At 44.4% G+C, this 18,584-nt stretch overlaps 1 protein-coding gene across 1 annotated transcript in view; it reads right to left on the minus strand.

The window, feature by feature from the left end:
- Positions 1-18,584, minus strand: part of LOC134619924 (tenascin) — a 39,849-nt gene that overhangs the window by 8,580 nt on the left and 12,685 nt on the right. Inside the window, exons 7-10 of the mRNA XM_063465691.1 lie at positions 15,296-15,411; positions 3,991-4,144; positions 2,959-3,228; positions 906-1,523 (exon numbers count right to left, since the gene is read on the minus strand). Coding sequence (XP_063321761.1) covers positions 906-1,523; positions 2,959-3,228; positions 3,991-4,144; positions 15,296-15,411 — 1,158 coding nt within the window. The remainder of the gene's footprint in view (positions 1-905; positions 1,524-2,958; positions 3,229-3,990; positions 4,145-15,295; positions 15,412-18,584) is intronic.

The raw sequence follows: 18,584 nt of genomic DNA on the forward strand, positions 1-18,584 counted from the left end.
GGATGATTCCTCAGAAGCAGATATAGATGGTAAAGATAACAGTTCGCTCGTCGGCCGATGTTTGTTCTCTGCTGTCATTTTAGGACTAAGGTTTATACGATGGGAGGGGAGACGGAATCTAGAATTTATATGGGTTTTGTTCTGAAAAGGTCCAAACTTTGTGTATGGACGGCGTCTGATTCCATATTTAGGAGTATTCATTCGAGGTACCCCACCTTCTGGTGGTGGTTTTCTGTCTTTGGGTGGTGCAGGCTCAGAGATACTTCTGCTGCTTTCACTTAGCTCATTGCTTGAATGTGAATCAAATTTATCAGATCTGGAAGGGGATGATGATGTTGTTGGAAGGGACAATGATGTGGACGGAGGTGGTGACAGTAAAGATGAAGGTGATGATGGAATTAAATACATTTGCGAGGATGATGATCCTGCTGTTGATGCATCGGAACCAGGTGAAGGTGAGGATGGTGAGGATAAAGGTAATGGTGATGGTGATGCAGCTGGAGAGTGTGATGTCCTTGAGGCTGATGAATGCGATGATGATTGCGACTCTGAGGATGTTGAAGAGGATGAGAGCGATGGCAGTGGCTTCAGTCCTCTTAAAATCTGTTTCCCTATTATGTCTGCATTGACTGAGAGGTTTGATGGTTTTGACAGGTGAACAGAAAATGTTGAGATGTTCATACTTTCAAAAGTGTCTTTCAAAAGTTTATGTAAAGGATCTGGTTTATAATCAAGGTCTGGCTCTGCAGAAGGCGGTGAACCCAGGTCTGGACTTAATGTTTTCTCTACCATGCCAGCATGCTCAGCCCCTCTACACCCATTGCCTCTGTCTTTTAAGGGGAGTCTCAAATGTGTCACTTTGATTTTATTTATACATTTCTTCTCTTGGCTTTGAACGGTCCCACTTGGTTCTGGAGAAACGAGACCAGTGTCATTTCCATGGCCTGCAATGCCAACATGCGGTGGCCCTTTTAAGTCAACAGCAGCCGTTGATTCCTCTGAGCTACTTTGGATCTTTGTTTCTGAATCTGTTCCAGGCAGCATAGCTTTATTTTTGTCAACTCTGTCAGAGCTGGATGCCTCTATACTCGGGTCTGACACAGACTGTCTAATGATGGGGACACCTGGTTTAAGGTTTTTCTTCTCCAAGACTTTTTTAAAAGGTCTCCTTCTGGGCACAACTCTTGTTGCATTGAAATGCAGTTGCTTCCTTGGCAATATGGACTTTCCAATGGGTTTGGGGCTGGTGCCATTTATTGACAACATTTTATTGACCAGAGGTTTAGTTCTGGCAATTATTATAGGAGTTGAGGAGTCTTTGTCCTGGACATCAGAGTTAGCCTTGCTCACATCTTCTGTCTTCTCACGCTGGTCAAATATTTGTCCCTCAGCTGATGGGTTCAAGTCTTGGTGTATGCTGCTAACATCTTGGTTAGGTGCTAGGGAGGCCTGGGTAGTCAAAGTGGACTCTTTGGAAATATATGGAGGGGAAGCTGCAGTGGGAAATCTTGGTAATATCTTTCCTAAGGATGTAAAGGGAGTGAGTATTTGGATTAAGTGTTAAGATCATCATAATATGCCCTTAATACTGAAGAGGTCACACCTAACAAAGAAAGAAAAGCAGGGTTGTTAATCATTATTGTTCCTTTAAGGAAACCTGATTTACAACAAGTTTGCCAGCCAGAGCAAACCATAGCTCAGGTCAGCAGCATCCATGTTCAACCTGCAAGGAGAATATCATAATGTCATTATTGTTTTCCTCGGACAAACCTGGTGTTTGTATCACTGTTGAGAAAGAAATATAACGACTGAGGTTAGAGGCAGATAAAAGTATGTTTTCTTCTTGAGGGTCGGGGGAGGACATCGACTAACGTGTTTTATATGACGTAATTCATTGAATGATGAGGTGTCGGGACACAAAGGCTCACTTAGCCGAACAAAAGCTGTTATGGCCCGAGCATAGCCTGGAAAAGAAATGTTTGAACATCTCCGACCTGGATTTCTTCCTTTTATTTCTCTCTCTTATCAAATTTCTAACTTTTTACTCAGCAGTGAGTCATTTTAGACTAACTTTGGGGTGATAACTAACCAGAGGCTCTTATTAAAGCCAGACGTAACAAAGGTTAGTGAAGTCCTGCTGTGAAGCCTCAAGGTGAGGATTTTATCTTAGGTTTTTGTAAACATACAGCACAACAGAAACGGTGAACACTCGTACGGTTGCACAGAGTCAAACATGTGGTCATGCATGTTCTGCTTTAGCTTGTTTTTTGACTGTAAAGTTGCAAACATCAAACATCACACTGATTCTTAATTTAAGAAAGAAACCATAAACTTAAAGATCAATCAGGCCAAAGTATCATTTTCTGAGACTTTAACCTGACTCATTTTTCTTAAACTATAGGAGAATCCTCCTTTTGTCCTTTAGAAAGCTGTGAGGTAGCTCTGCATTTACTGTTCAGACCAGAAACTTGATATATACACTTCATAGTTCTAACTAACATTGTTGACCACAAATTTCATATAAAATGCTCACAAGCAGTGACCTTCAGTGGCAGTAAAAGCTGAGTTCCTCTAACATCCATTTGAACTGGACCTCTCGACTGCTGTTGGAGACTCGTGGAGCATTTTTAATGCAATTATCTGATAAATATGTTTGGCTTACTGTGAAACTGTATTAAACATTGGGATTGCTATTAAATGTAGTAGCCAAGAATTTAATTCCTTTTATGTTATTTTTTAGCTCCTTAGCACTAATTAGCAAGTATCTGACAGTTTATGGATGCAGCTTACAAACAAAGCTGGTGAGCATTAGCTAAATATGATTTAAATAAGGTCACTTCTGACATCTAAAATTGAGGCTATCTCCATTTTCTACATACAGTCAATGGCGTGAGGTAAGAAAAATGATTTCCAGGACGTTAACCTGAGTGGAAGCAAGCTGTGATTGGTTCTACTCACCAGGGACTACCTGGGTGGTCTCTGGAGCGCTCCTGCTCGTGCCTTTCTCTGCCACGAGCAGGATGTCATACAAACGCCCGGCCTCCAGCTGCTGGATCTGTGCGGAGTTCTGGTCAGCTGGGATGGTCATTTCTTGACTCCTCCCTGCTCCATCATTTGGCGTTATGGTGAGACGGTACCTGTCAATCTCCCCCACTGTGGGCTCCCATTGGACTACCGCAGACGTGGACGACATCTTGACAACTCTGAGGTTGGTGGGACCAGAAATGACTGAAGGTGAAGAAAACAGAGAAAGTCCAGCACACTCCAGGTGAATGTTTTCTTCCAGGTAACATGAAGCCGTCTACCTTTTCCTGTTTACCCCCCTGACTTGGATCGATACATTTCCACTCGGTTTTTGCCTTTTCTAAACTCCTGCAGACTGAATCGTCCTCTTCATCGCCAGCCACCGGGCAGCTGCCACAGATTACATCTCTCACAGGAAGGGCATTGAGAGTGAAATGTTTAAAGTCTCGCTGCCAGTTTGGTGATTTGAGCTGCTCTCAAGTGCCAGTATGCTAGTCAGAGGCTCCTTTCTCTAACTTCAGGCTCTTTCATAAAGTAGGACCAGCGTACAGTTACAGGCAAAAGCATGTGCCGCATTTTCTGTCTGGTTCAGGTATCAGAACATGCCTTTTGTCAGGACATCTGCACAGAGTGTGTATTTGGGGAATACTCGGTGTTCTCAGAATTGTTACAACACAAAATTTGACGTGATAAAACGTAGCTACACCCATCACACCTCCTAAACACCATCACAGTATAACTCCTGTAAACCAGCCAAAGAACTAACACTATTAAGGAGGATAATTCAGTGTAGAGTGACTAAGAAGTATGCAAGTTATTCAAATTCAGTGTAGTCTGTATGACTTTCCTCATTTTTAATGGTTATCTAAGTGTTAAAATCATTTCCATCTGCGGAGGGTGGAAGTGATTGTGGCTGAGAAGAGAAAAGCAGAGGAGTTTCTGACAAAGAAGTAAGAAAAACCTCACGTGTCATGAATTCAGCGGTGCTCTCGCCTCCTCTCCTGCCATCGATCTCTCCCACGATGCCGACCCTGTAATCCTGACCGGCCGCCAGGCCCGTCTGGGTGTAGGTGGTCAGGCCGCCTTCCACCTGCGCAGTTATCTGCTGGTCGCTCTCCTTCTGTCGGGTCAGGACAGACAGAGAACAGTCAGAACTTCCACAGACACGCTGCAACGTCTCCCTTCAACATGGTGGATTTTTGTCTCTTTAGGTGTTCATCTGTCATCCCCGTGTTCCTGCAGAAACAAAGCTTTGCATCATAAGATGGATTCTGGGCATCTCCATCCTTTGAAATCTTTGTTGTATTTGATCAAATTAGTGTCGTATCACTCGTCACTGCGCACAGAGGTCTGCAGCACACGGAGGGCAGGGAGGTTCCCGAAAAGACCCAAATATTGCAAGTGGAAATAATCTTCTTTTGAAAATAGTGGCCTGACTGAAGCAAGGTCAGCATCACAACAAAGGCGCAAAAGAACCACGATGCTGTGTTTCAGTTGTTGCTGTAGGTGGATGGCCGTACGGCATCTGGCCCACAGAACATTTGGCACGGCTGTAACTGAACCCAAAGTGGCATAAACGGTTGGAGTGATGATGATGATGATGGTGAGAAAGAGCCTGAGTGGAAACACCGCTCTGTCTGTGGAGCATTCACCTTTTATTGCTTCTTATTTTGTGCTTCCAAAATCAAACTTTACTGAAGCAAATGAGAAACAATCAGGAAGCAAATCAGCGACATCGCTGAGCGTCTGGAAACTGCTGTTTCTGGTTAGTGCAGCATGTCAGGGTCATTCAGGGGAAACTAACCCTGGGTGAGGTTAACCCCTAACTCTAAACTAGTGGGAAGGACACAACGTCTCCGATGTACGAAACACACAGAAGGAAACACATCGCTTTACTTTGATCAGCGGCGTCCGTCACCTGTGGACATATCTGCCCCTCCCACTCGTGTGCAACCTTATCATATCAGGAAAATGAGGTTTATGATTTGGAGTTACAGAAAATGAAGAAATTCAAAGAGCAGATTGTTTGAAAGAGATTCATGAATATTTCCTCTCTGAGGGTCGTTTCTTATTCAACCGTCTCTGATTTAATGTGTGCGAGTGTACAGGAGCTGCTTTTCTTCTTCCACTGAATTCATGTCAATTCTTCAGGTTTGTTGTTGTTTGTATTGTTTTTATGTATTTGTAACTTTGTCCTGAATGTTGTTAATAAACCCCTGTGACAGACGTGCCCCGCCTCTCGCCCTGTGCTGGGCAGGAACTGAATGAACCTGCAGAGTCAGCGTGAGGCCTCGACTTCATCCATAATCGTGGTTTTTTCACACAGATTCAGACCTTTAAACCTCGCCTGCCTTTTCATCTGTCTTACTCAAAGTCAGACCATAGATCATAACATACACATCATGTTGTCGTAAATATGAGTTGTAAGTGGGGGCAGATAAAGTTCCTGTTTCTGCTTCACCTTCTTGGCTGAAGCTCGTCTAACAAAGACACTTCAGTCTCAGCGGGCTGCAGGATTTCAGACGACCCTTTTGAAAACCTTTCGGTGACGTCAGCGCAGTGATAAGAAAAGCATCAGTCCACAGCTAAGAGGGAAAATACCCCAAATTAAGAAGTCATTCCCATAATTTCTGTCTTTCATCTTTTCTAATTCAGGCTCTTAAGAGAGAATCAAGTCTCTTTGTGTGTCGGGAGCCTCAAACTGCCCTCCAATTAAAGGCTGCTGGACTTTTAATGCCTGGATACTGTGTTGTAAAGTAAATGGACCACAGCTGGTTGCCATGCTGGTCTCTATGGTGACTTCCTGGCGACGGAGCTCCAGAGGTCATTCTGGATCTGCGTCCTCGATCCAAACACGACATCATTAAAACGGAGGCTCCAACAAGTTCACGGTACGCCTAAAACCAGGCCGAGGCTGCGTGGCGTCTCCAGGGTGACTAAACCAGCCGCACAGCGACTCTGCTTCTTTACGATTTTATGGTTTTCTCCGATATAAAAATACATCTTTGCGCTGTCCTCTTCTCCGCCTGGTGTTTCGACGAAGCCTGAACTTTGTTCCCATTTAAGTCCCCGAGTAAGAAAAACCTCAGCATCAGTTAGGAAGCAGAATCTCAGCAGGTCAAAGCGAGCTCGTGTTAAACCATGTGCGGCTTTTTTAAACTAACTGTCAGAAATATTTTCCTCATATATTAAAACGTTATTCCAGGCAGGAAGTTCAGCCTGGCAGATCAGCTGATTTGAGTGTGAGCGCCGCCTGCTGTGTAGCTAACAGCTTATTTCTGTTTTCTACTCTAAAAACAATCCTTGTTTCTATTTTTTTTACATGTTTGATAAAGTGAAACTGTTCTCATGAAGTCACACTCATGTCTGCACTGACACACACACACACACACACACACACACACACACACACACACACACACACACACACACACACACACACACACACACACACACACACACACACACACACACACTCTGGAGCTGTGGGCTGGGGAGTTCCTGTGAAACTGAGTGACCTGCTTGAACTGCAGCGACCGCTGATTTATTCTGAGTTTCAGTTTCTATGATTCATCCACAGAAACCTAAAACACCAGAAGCCTGCACTTTGGCTCTAATTGAACTTCATGCAGATAAGCAGTCAGAGATCCCAGCTGGGCAGCACTGCTGGTTATACTGGTGACTGACTCATACTTCCCTCGGACGTGAGGTCACCTCTTGCCACTTAAACGGTCGTCTTGGACTCACAGACTGTTTTATCCACACAAACGACATAAAAGACACCATTAAAGCTTCAAGCCCACATTCAGTAAACATGAGTTTGCTTTATTTACTGAGTATGTCGCATATCTGAACTGTAAAAACCACTGCTGCTAACTTTGAGCTGCACCTAAGACGAGTTAAAGGGAGAAACTTGCAGCATTTCGCCCTGGCCTGGATTCGTGTCCATCTTCAGCACTAAAACTCTTTGGTTAGCTCAGTGCAAGCTGCAGAATTTTCCTCGAGGCTGTTCAGATTTGTTTTGGTGCCACAGAGGAAATGACTGAAAATGAGTTTACGAAGTCAGAAATGAAGCAAGGAGAAAATCCAGACTGAGGAGTGATGTCTGTCTCACGCTCTGGAAATGCTGTCAGAGACGATGGTTCAGTCTGAGTGTGGTGGCTACACCGCCTGACGGTGTGCAAGCAGAAACTACACCACGGATGAGTCCTTGGATCCGGATCAGATCTGGTTTAAGCTGCCATGTTCTCGTGAGAACTTTGAGAACACAGCTTAAGTTTCCTTTGATATGTATTCATGAAGACTGACTCATCTGCTGGTGATAAAGTTAATCACCTCTAAGTTGGACCAAGAAGCACCGCTGTTCCAGATTTCATGAGTAATCCAGCTAACTGACCAAACAACCAAGGCAACCATGTGACCTGGCTGGAGGTAATAACATCACATTTTCTTAGAAGGAGGAAAACTCAGAAATGGAAATACTTCTGAATCTGTCCACGAGTAACGCTTCACCACACCGTCTTCGGCTGGTTCCTCAGAGCTTCACCACATACAGAGCGGTGCTGGAGAGGACCACGGAGGGGCCGGGTGGAGCCGCCGCCCGCAGTGTGCAGAGAAAGTGTTTCCTCGTTCTCAGGCACGCAGCGACCGACTCGCCTGCTGTCATGAAACAGCCTTCATCAACCTAAAGATCAGTGAAAGCGAACAGTCGAGTGTGCGGGTAACGCCGCTGCTCGCTGACGTGCAGACGGAGAAAGATGCTCAACTGTTTTTATTCTGAGTCCAGAGGAAACGGCGAGCAGTGAGTTCATAACTCAGCCTAACAATTTCATTCATGCACAGGTGAATCCATTAACACCAGTCTGTTTTTTTTATTTCCCAGTTTGGAGGATTTTTTTTATTAAAACTGAATTTTTGTTGTTGTTTTCGAGCGCTCATCTTCCAGCTGAACATCAGCTTTCCCACAGATGGACTCACATTATTCTCAGTTACCCCGAGGGCAGAAGCAAACCCAGACCAGAACCTTCCCCAACACCAGTTTCCAGGTCCTCCTTCGGCCCACCTGCTCTGCTTCAGCGAGGATCAAAGGTTGGCTCGTGCAGATACGCTGACCGTCAGCTCGTGTTGGCTGCAGCACCTGAACATCACGGAGTGGTCTGCGGTGAGATCACATACTCTCGCTGTCTCAGCTTTTTCTTTGAGGGAAAACTAAAGAACAGATCCCAAACGAAACTTTCAAATCAGGTAAAATTCAGTGACTGTGAATGATGGGAGAGGCAGGATTCAGACGTGGCTGCCACAGCGGTGTTTGTCCCAAACAAAGGGCCCTCGCTCCGCTCTTTGACCTGCACTTCCACCCGTATGACCGTTTAGTCACTTCTCTGTTTAGAGGCGAGCTTTGGAACCACGCTTCCTTGCAAACATCACTCCAGACTTCATGCATCATCAACACCTCCTACTCAGCAGCGTGTTTTCAGTTTTCATTTCTTCCTACTGCAGAAACGGTTCCAGAGAAAACAGCGCTGAGACGTCCACATCGCTGCTGTTTCTGTGCGTTTAACTGGAAACAGTAATGAAACCAGCAGCCGTCAGACTGACACTGATCTCTGTGTTTCCTGATGTTTTCGCTGCTGCTGCTGTCTGCTTGTTGTGACACGCCGTTATTTATGTGATGTTTATCTCGTGTTTATCCGTCTGGTGAACGGCCGCTGACGGATGCCGTCTCTCTCGCTCTCTTCCCGTCTCCCTCGCTCTCTGTGTCACAGCTGTAGGTCCACGGTGATGTCATCTCTCTGGCAGTTGCCATGTTTTTGACAGTGTTTACGTGTTTCCGCAGCAACAAGCATCCCACATCTGCATCTTTTTCTCTGGACCTCCAAGAGTTCACTTCATCCACCTCTGTCAGCCCACTCGGCTTGTTGTCTACTTTTCGCTGCTTCTCTGACTTGAACGCTCCAAAGCTGACGGCCGTGACAGGAACAGAAAACCTCCAGAGTCGGAAAGCCGGAGCCAAATTCTCACAGTGCGACTGCCGCAGCGAGCCGTCCAAACCTTTTCTTTGCCTTTCCAAAAATGACACATCTGATCATTTTCTGATCGGATTCCCAAACCAGCAAATGACTTAATGGATCCGACCGTCACAAAAAAGATTCTTGTAATTATTACTGGGAGTTTTACATGTGACTTTCAAGCAGTCAGATATCAGGAAACAGCCCTCTACGACTCCTGACATCAAGAAAACCAGCTAACCTTGACCTCTGACCCTTTAATGGCTTCTTTGTTGGTGAACATGTTTGTCACAGAGACTGTATATAAAAGATGGAAGTCTGTTTTCAAAGCTTGAACTATAGTAAATCAGCCACCACCTCGCTGCTGTCACGTTGTTGTTTTGGAGCTATGTTTGGATGAGAGGCTGAAGTGCTAAGTTAGCGGCTAATGCTAGCTAGCTCGATGATCCCTGTTAGGCAGCACATAAGCACATAACCCCCCCATCAAACTAGTGAAAGTGTAACTCTCCTGCTGTGCACAACATTTATTCATTTATTTCTTCACACTCAGGAAGAAGAAAGCCTTAAACTGAGTCAAAGTGCTAATATCACCAAGCTTGTTAGCAGGCTGCATCAGCACAGAGGGAGATAGCAGGCTTTATGAACATTATGCTAGCACAATGAGCCGCACAGTAAGCTCTGTTATTTTTCAGGGGACTTCTTTAAAATGCTTTACCTTCTTTAACAGGACAGATAGAGTTAGGAGGTCCGGTGACTCGAATTAGCCCAAATGAAGCGTAGCAGGCAAAGAAGCACCACATCCTTCATTTATTGATTTAAAACAGGTGAGCTACAAAACACTTCTGCTCATTTTTAGGATTCTGGTCATTTTTTAATCAGTTTCATTTCTTCTGAACGATGAATAAATGAAACCTCCTGTAAATATTTGACATTTTTTCACAAAAAAAAAAGCAGAGAGAACTTGAAGCTGCCTGGTGCCATCTTACTGAGGACAGCTCCGACTCTGAGCCTGACATTTCACCAACACCATAAAATGATGCAAACTTTGGAGACACGACGAGTGAAATGTGCAAGAAACAGCACATGTAACTGCACATATCAGCACTGATGCTTGCTTTGTGTTATAATGACACAAGGAAAAGTTTTTTTTACCACCTGATCAACAAAACATGTGGAACAGCAGCAGGTGGTTTACTGGTTTTACTTTTTTTTTTTTTTTTTTTACTGGTTTTACATAAATTTATGCAGAAATCACTGACATCGAGTCCACTTGGACTTTTATTGGATTGATATTTTGATAAAGGTCATCTGAGCTTTGCCTTTAACGTGCACTTTGCCCTCATGTCTTTCCTCTTTCCTTCTATTCCACTCCTGTTTTCTCTTCCTTCCCCTTTTCCTCGTCCGTTTGTCTCTCTTTGTTTTCCGTCTGTATTTGGACTCCTTCAGGATAACGTCTCCCCTCTGTGGGTTCGTAAAGACGAACACATGTCGATCTGAAGTTCAGCTCCAGTTTTGTTCCCTCTTCGGCCAAGTCTCCATCATTTCCTCCGCCTAATAACCTCTCTCCATCAATCCATCCTTTCTTTTGTCTCTCTGGTGCTGTTAGCCGTTCCAAACAAAGTCATTACTAAGTCTTAATCCCTCGATGATGTCAGAGCGGGAAGAAAAATTACAGTATGAGGCGATCACTGTAACTGTGTGTGTGGGAAAACATGTCTGAGAGGAGGCCAGGACGTGTGTGTGTGCGTGTGTGTGCGTGTGTGTGTGTGCGTGCGTGTGTGCGTGTGTGTGTGTGTCTGTGTGTGCGTGTGTGTGTGTGTCTGTGTGTGTGTGCGTGTGTGTGTGTGTCTGTGTGTGTGTGTGTGTGTGTGTGTCTGTGTGTGTGTGTGTGTTTAATGTAAAGCAGCCACTTCTTTCATCTCAGTGACAGTTTTGATTTTAAGTGATGTAGAAAGAACGAGTTTAAAAGTGTTTTGGTTTTGCCGAGGCCCTCTCTCTCTCCTGCCGCTCCTAAACTCACAAATACCAACGCAATTAGTAATTTTCCCTTCTGTAAGGCCCTCTGCAGCCGATTGATCGCACATGTTTGTGAACAGACTGATGAACATGTGAAGCCCAGGTTACAAAGCATCTCAATACTTCTCTGATTAAAAGGACAATTTAGTGTTTTTACACCAGGAAAATGATCAGACCCATCATACCCATCATGCATCACGTAGCTAATGACCGTACATAGAAGGCCTGGCTGCAGGGCATCAGACATCCCACCACCCACACACTCTGAGATAGATGGAGGGAAGCTGTTTTCTATCATGTTTGGCACACAGAGTTTGAACTCCTGGTTTCCTGCAAACAGTTTCCATATAATCCCAGAAAAACTGGTAATTTCATCAAAATTATATGATGTTCTCCCATTTCAGTGTTTGGTGCCAGATGGGTGAAATGGAAACAGAGAAACGTTTACACTTATTAGATAATGAAATCATGTGTGAGCCAGAATAAGTCACTATATTTTACATGTGTGATTGAATTGTTACCTGTTATTTTCAGGTAATAATTCAGTTAAAAGCACATGAATGAAGCGTGCTGTAGTCCTGACTCAGTTTGTAAAAGGTTTCCAGGAAATTAGAAATAAACATGTTAAAAAAAGACCACCTGTCCAACATGGTCATGGCCTGAAAGGCTGCTGAATGAAGTTAGTTTTTCACAAACATCATTATCCTGTTAGCCGACCTCCCAGCGAGCGCAGAGAACAGACTCTGCAGTCCTGTGCAAAACTAACTGCACCATAACTCAACACTGCATCAGCAGCAGAACCTCCTGTAGCAGCAGGAACCAAAGTGGTGATTTCCTGTGTGACTTCTTTGGTCTCTGATGTCGTTGCTGAGGAACTTTGGCCACTCCACTCATTCATGCACAGCATCTCAGTCAGGTTGACGTCTGCGCTCTGACAGCAGCTCGATTCTTTCCTTTTTCAGCTCTTCTGTCAGAGATTTGCTGCCGTGCTTGGATCATTGTCCTGCTGATGACCCTGTCCAACCTTTAGCTGTGGGACGGACGGCCTCACATTTGACTCCAGAGTACTTTGGTGAACAGAGGTCTGCTTAAATGGTCCAAATGATTGTCCTTCCTCCACCGTGCTGAGCGCTGGTATAAGGTGCTGCTCTGCACTGTGGACATCATTTCCACTTTGGTCTCGTCTGTCCGAAGGACATTAATCCAATCATGAAAAGCTAAGCTGTGCTGCCAAATAAGCCACACCCACTCGGTGTTTTTCTCACTGTCCCACAGCAGGTCTCTGTGCATGACGTCCTCTCAGAAACAATCACATCCTTATTTCTGGCTCCAAATACACATTCATGGTTTCTAAACTGCAGCTCACTTTTACATATTTGCACGTCCTGTTGTTGCTCTGTCCTGCAAACATCACTTTAAACAGTCTCGGCTAACGCGGCCGATTTGCTTCAAACTGAAACACCTTGAACTCATTTGCACAAACTTGCACGCTTGGCTGTTACAAGCGAGCAAATGATGAACAGCTTCATCACCAAAGACAAAGCTACGCTACTGCGCCCCCTACAGGCGGTTACATCAGAGGAGCGGACCGAGGACGTTGTTGCTATGTTGCAGTTTATTTTTGTCCAGCGCACGATGATATGATTGTGTTTGTGTTGCTAACACTGTCGCTAACGACACTCACAGTCAGCGCTTTAAGGTTCCTGTGAGGGAAGCAAATGAAAGTGCTCAAATGTGGTTTGAGGAGAATCAGCAGGAAATGCAACACATGATTAAAGCAGGAGATGAGGTGTTAGTGTCTTCCACATGGGCTCCGACTGCCAAGCGCATCCGGCTGAGATGGAACCAGTTTGGCTTTAAACGAAAAGCCAAAATGAATTGAACGGAGGGAAAGCAGACGAAAAAGGAAATCCATGAGCTGGCCGTCCTCCTGCAGCTGCTCTGCTCTCACTGCTGCAAACATCAGCCCGACATTAACTGATACATAATTACTATTATTCTTTTTCACAGGAGAGACAGATGGGTTGTTTCTATATATAGTGAATGGTTTTTAAACTCTTTGTCAACAGAATGAAGGTTGGTGAAAATCCCTGCCCTGCCTGGAGGGTGGGTGGTGGGCTGAGCAGCCACTCTGGGGCGAGTCTGTTACGTGTCTCCTCCATCTTTCTTTTTTACTGTCAAACTGTCCTGTCATAATTAAAGCCATCAGGATCCATGAGGATATTTTTTTAAACCAAATTAATTTTTAGATGACTCATCATACCTCTGCAATGCCCGAGGTTTAAAGAGAAAGTGCTTTGACCTGAAAACACACGTCTGTGTGCCGTGTCCCAGCTCAGACTAACTCAGTCTGAATCATTCACAACTGATTTTTGCTGTTTTAGAGAGAAAACCTCCAAAAATCAAGTCCTATGAGCAAGAACTCGGCGACGGTGGAAGGAAGAACTCCAACAGAACCAGGATCAGGCAGTTTTTATTAAAGGCACCTCTAAGAAATATTAGCGTCTTATGAAGTTCAAACATGTAAAATTAGTTGCTTAGCAACACTGCTAATAATTTTTTTAAATAATAAAACTTCACAAAACTCTGAGTATTTGCTTCATGGTGTCATGTATTAATAACACTGAATACAGTCGTCTTCATCACAGTAAGTCGTTAACAGTGAGTATTGTAGAGGCTGATGAGTTTATGCATAAAGGTGGACGCTGGGTTTTTAAAGACAGTGAGTGGCTACTGTACAGGTGGATGTGGGACTACCAGAGTCCACACAGCGCTGATCGGTCCAAACCCGGCAGGATCCTGACACTCCTACAAATTTATGTCCCCATCACTTTCCAAATCAAACCCACTCTAGTAACCACGGTTACTGATGTTTATTAAATATTTGCAAATTACATGGAAAAAAGACGTAAAAAGCAGCTCCATCTAAATCTCCTGGCACATTCCCGACAAGGCCAGCTCCCCTGTCACGAGGGGTCACTGCAGTGGGTAGCTTTCCTCCACATGCACCTACTGACATGACCCCAAAACAGAGCTCTGTCTCCAGCTGGAAAGTGAACCAGCAACCGAGCGGATGTGTAAACCTCCACCTCCTAAACCTTTGAGTGGTAGCTAAAATGACCCCCCGAAGAAAAAAATACTGTAGGTTACATTTCTCTGTTTAATTGACTTTGAAATTTCAAAATTGTGACTTTCGCCGCCATCTGGAGACGCTGAGTTTCACTTCCAGTCACGGAAACATGAAAGTGGCGCTCTGGTCTCAAACCTGCGCTCAGCGGACGGAGTCACCGAAGTTTAACGTCATAAAATCTGCAGTAATTTAGTGTTTATGGAGCCCAGAGATCTCCTCTGGCACCGCAGCCCAACCTCACAGATCATTCTTACAGGTGTTTGTCATGGAAGTGACAGACTGTTCGTGTCCTTCAAAATAAAAGACTAACACACCACCATCACTTACACTTTGGATATCCTCTAAGGTTTGCAGACAAACTGTGATTGTTGTTATTGCGGTCACATAAAGCAGGATTTTTATGGTGTGTGTCAAATGTTTGAAGTTCATTTTGAGCTCAGCAGTTTTGTGCTTCAGGCTGTGAACGTTGCTCACAACGGCCTGCAGACCTCTTTGGAAACTTCACTGAGGAGAAACCGTCTTTGGACAGCGTGTCCTCCACACTGCTCCACCCTCTCTACATGACCTGGTGAAGGTCCTGGATAAGGGGACAGTGAGGACTGGCTCTCCACTGCGGATCTGTTATGTGAATTATGGAAATATGTGCGTGAGCCGAACAGATTTTTACTGGACTGTCTCCGTGTGGTTCCACAGTGCGAGAGAAAAACAGCAGCTGGCTTCACATTTTATTCATTTTATTAAAAATTTCCTTATTCAGTTTTAAATGGGGTGTTTCTGCTTTTCCATATTGGAAACAGAATTGGTCTGAGTCATAGGACAACATGTATATTACTGTATGTATTGTATATGCAGTTACAATGGTGGATGCTTCTGTCTAACATGGGCAGAGTTTCAGATCAACACAAACGTCTCACAGGAGAAAGTGTGCCCCTCTCTGGGAACAGACGTTTCTTTAAGAATGAAACTTCAGATTTTTTCCTTTTTTTGCTGCTTTCAGTTAAACTGATGAATTCAGTTCAGGTGATCTAATGCTGGAGTCTGTGCGTGTTTGCCAAAGAACCACTGAAGAGGTAGAGAAGTGAAACTCAAAGACTTTAAAGTTAAACCTGCCGCGTACCTGGCTGGTGAAGGTGATGTAGTAGGTCTCATACTGGACAGGAGGCGGAGTCCAAACCAAAGCGACTGACGTGTCTGTGATGTCCTGAGTGCTCAGCCGGGAAACACCAGACATGACTGAAAGAGAGAAACACAGACTTAGCTGCACAATGAGACTCAGGCATGCTAATACCAGCGTGTGCGTTTGTCTCCATGTGTTTGTGTGGCAAAAACACCTGTTCAGCAACATTCCTGCTTTAGTGGAAGCAGCTGACCTCATGTTATAGGACAGAGGCGAAGTAGCTAGCAGCACAACAACAAACACGACCTCTTCACCTGGTAGATGACCTGGCTTCATCCACCAACACCATGGCATCTGGGAAGGAGGCACAACAGCAGCTCCACCCTGTCCCAGTGGCTGAAGCGAGCCAGCCTACCACTCTCAGCCCTCTCCACCTTTACATGACCACCACTGAAAGTGGAGCACAGCAGACTGCCAATCCACAGAACATGCTATCAACTGTTTAAAAAAACTGCACGTTTACTGAGCAAATATTCAATTAAGTTTTATTTATACAACAACAAATCACAACAGCAGTCGCCTCGAGGCGCTTTATATTGTACAGTAGATCCTACAATAATACACACAGAGAAAAACCCAACAATCATATGACCCCCTATGAGCAGCACTTTGGCGACAGTGGGAAGGAAAAACTCCCTTTTAACAGGAAGAAACCTCCAGCAGAACCAGGCTGAGGGAGGGGCGGGGCCATCTGCTGTGATTGGTTGGGGTGAGAGAAGGAATATATTTGGGGCAGTATAATCCAGGAGTGACGTTTCAAGCTCTTCCACTCATCAGGTGACAACAAACACAACAGTCCATATTATGCGACCTGCTGCGAGTCACATGGTTCAGCCTGAGCGTCTCCCTGCAGTGTAGCAGAGGTTTTACTGCAATTAACTGAACAATGGATAATAATAATAATGTCTGTATTCAGTAACTTGCAGATGGATCACACACAAGTTTCTTTACAGATGAACATCATCGGCGCCACAGTTTAGTCACCTCATCACAAACTTGCCTGTTTCATGCACCGTGTAGTCGACACTGGTGAATAACCCTGCAGGTCTTCTTCCTCCTGGTTTTCTCTCTCCTGTGATTGATGCAGTGGAACAAGCGAAGTGTTTGTCCTGCAGCAGGAGGGTTTTTCTCATCCATCTTACCCAAACCAAAGTGATGCATTTATCAGAGTTTGGCATCAGCCTTAATGAAATCTTAAACCATCAGCTCCCTGGCACCACCACAACAGGACAAACTATTCTATCTGATGTTCAGGTTGAAAATGATACTGCTCCAGTGATGAGGGGTGGTTTTCTCATTAAGGCTCATATCCAGGTCCGTGATTTCCGAGCCACAGCATGAGCTCAGATGAGGAAGAAGAGGCAGATTTCAGTCTTTGAGGGGAAAATTGAAAAGCAGCAGGAGCTGGCTGAGACCGATCGAGAGCTAGGAGAGGAATCTGCTGGTGACCACAAACAGGACTCAGTGATGTGGAAGTGAAAGAAGCTGCTTGCATTCACTATAAGTTTACTGAGGCGATAATACATCAGAAATGCTCATTATTTGCGTTTGCACTCTAACTTACATTAATATTCCTGTGTGCTTAATGCAACAGTGTGTCCACTGTAACACTGCAAAACGTCAGGTTACCTTTAAAGGTGCATACTATTTTTACTGCACTGTTACAGTACTGTATAGAAGTAATCATCAAAATACCTTTAAATGAATACTTCTACACAGAGTTTGACCCCACATGTGTGTAACCTCTGCACCACAGCTGTGTTGGCTCTATTTAAAATACAGCAGCTTCAGTTGTATTCAGTTGTTTGTCCTTCACAAAAATCTTTAATGAAAAGAAGTAAAAATACAAAGAAGCTTATCTTATCCAACCTTCTGCTGCTCTTCTCCCATCAGTGTGTTCTTTAGTCAGCTCGTGAAAACAGCCCGACGGACTCGGCAATGACCCCGCCTCTTGTCTCCTGTCACTGCTGCGTCTGGATTAACTTTATTTCCTCCCAGAGGGAACGTCGTGACTTTATTTCAAACTTCCTCTGGGATGGTTTAAATCCCTCACAGCGCAGCAGCACAAACACAGGCGCAGTAAACAAACCAACACCTACGGCTCACAGAGGCAGCCTCGATCAGCCTCGATCAGCCTCGATCAGCCTCCAACAGGCAAACTGAAAAATCCGCTGCTCGTGGAAGGCAGCTACTGATGTTCAGCGTGCATGTTATACATGTAAAGAAGCATTATTTGGCTGAGCGCCTTCACAATAAAAACGTCCCCATTCTGCCACATTATTCCATCAAACAGTTTCTTTTGCACATAAACGTCATCAGACTGATGAATATTTCTTTGTTGGATCCCATCTGCTTTGTGTCTGTGTCTATCAGACTGTGTCCTTTGTGGTTTTATCGCTGCTTTACGTCAACTCTCACTGTTCTGTTTTGCGTGATGGTTCCTTTAAGCTTTATCGATTTCAGCTGCCACAACGTTTTGATGTTTGTTGGGTTTGTGTGTCAACAACTGATTAAACTTATAGCCCACGGCCATCATGTGGAATGCACATCAACACAAACATACATTTAAAGACACAAAAACTAAAATAAACATTTATCAGAATAAAATGTGCACGTTTGAGTGTTTTTAATCAAACACTTTAAAGAAATCTAGAAGTGCCTTTTGATGTTCAGGCAGACATTTCAGTTGTTTTCTCTGAGAGCACTTTGTCTCACACTGGGCCAGTAATGGCATCAACATGATGAAGCTGTGACTGTCTTTTCAGTACTTAGCATGTCCCACTGCTATGACTCCTTAACAACAGTGGAGAATAATGAATATATGATATTTGGAGGAAGCAGCAAGTCAAGAACCTGCACTGCAAAGCAGCTCAGCTGGAAACGAATGCAGCACTTTGTTTTTACAGCTGGTAATATTTCAGTACAGCGATTAGAACATGCTGTAGGTATTACAGGTACTGTGCTGCAGTGGTTTGTATCATATCTGAAGTCCTCTTCACACACTGAGGTTAATTATGGAGTTCCACAGGGTTCAGCGCTAGGACCAATTCTATTTACATTACATCAGGAAGTCCTAAAAACTCACTGAAAAGCCTTCAGTTAATCCAAAATGCTGCAGCAAGAGTCCTGACAGGGACCAGAAAGAGAGAACAGATTTCTCCTGTATTGGCTTCCCTTCATTGGCTTCCTGTTAAATCCAGAATTCAAAATCCTGCTCCTCACATACAAG

The sequence above is a fragment of the Pelmatolapia mariae genome, linkage group LG22 (genome assembly GCF_036321145.2).
Source record: "Pelmatolapia mariae isolate MD_Pm_ZW linkage group LG22, Pm_UMD_F_2, whole genome shotgun sequence".
Lineage (NCBI taxonomy): Eukaryota > Metazoa > Chordata > Actinopteri > Cichliformes > Cichlidae > Pelmatolapia > Pelmatolapia mariae.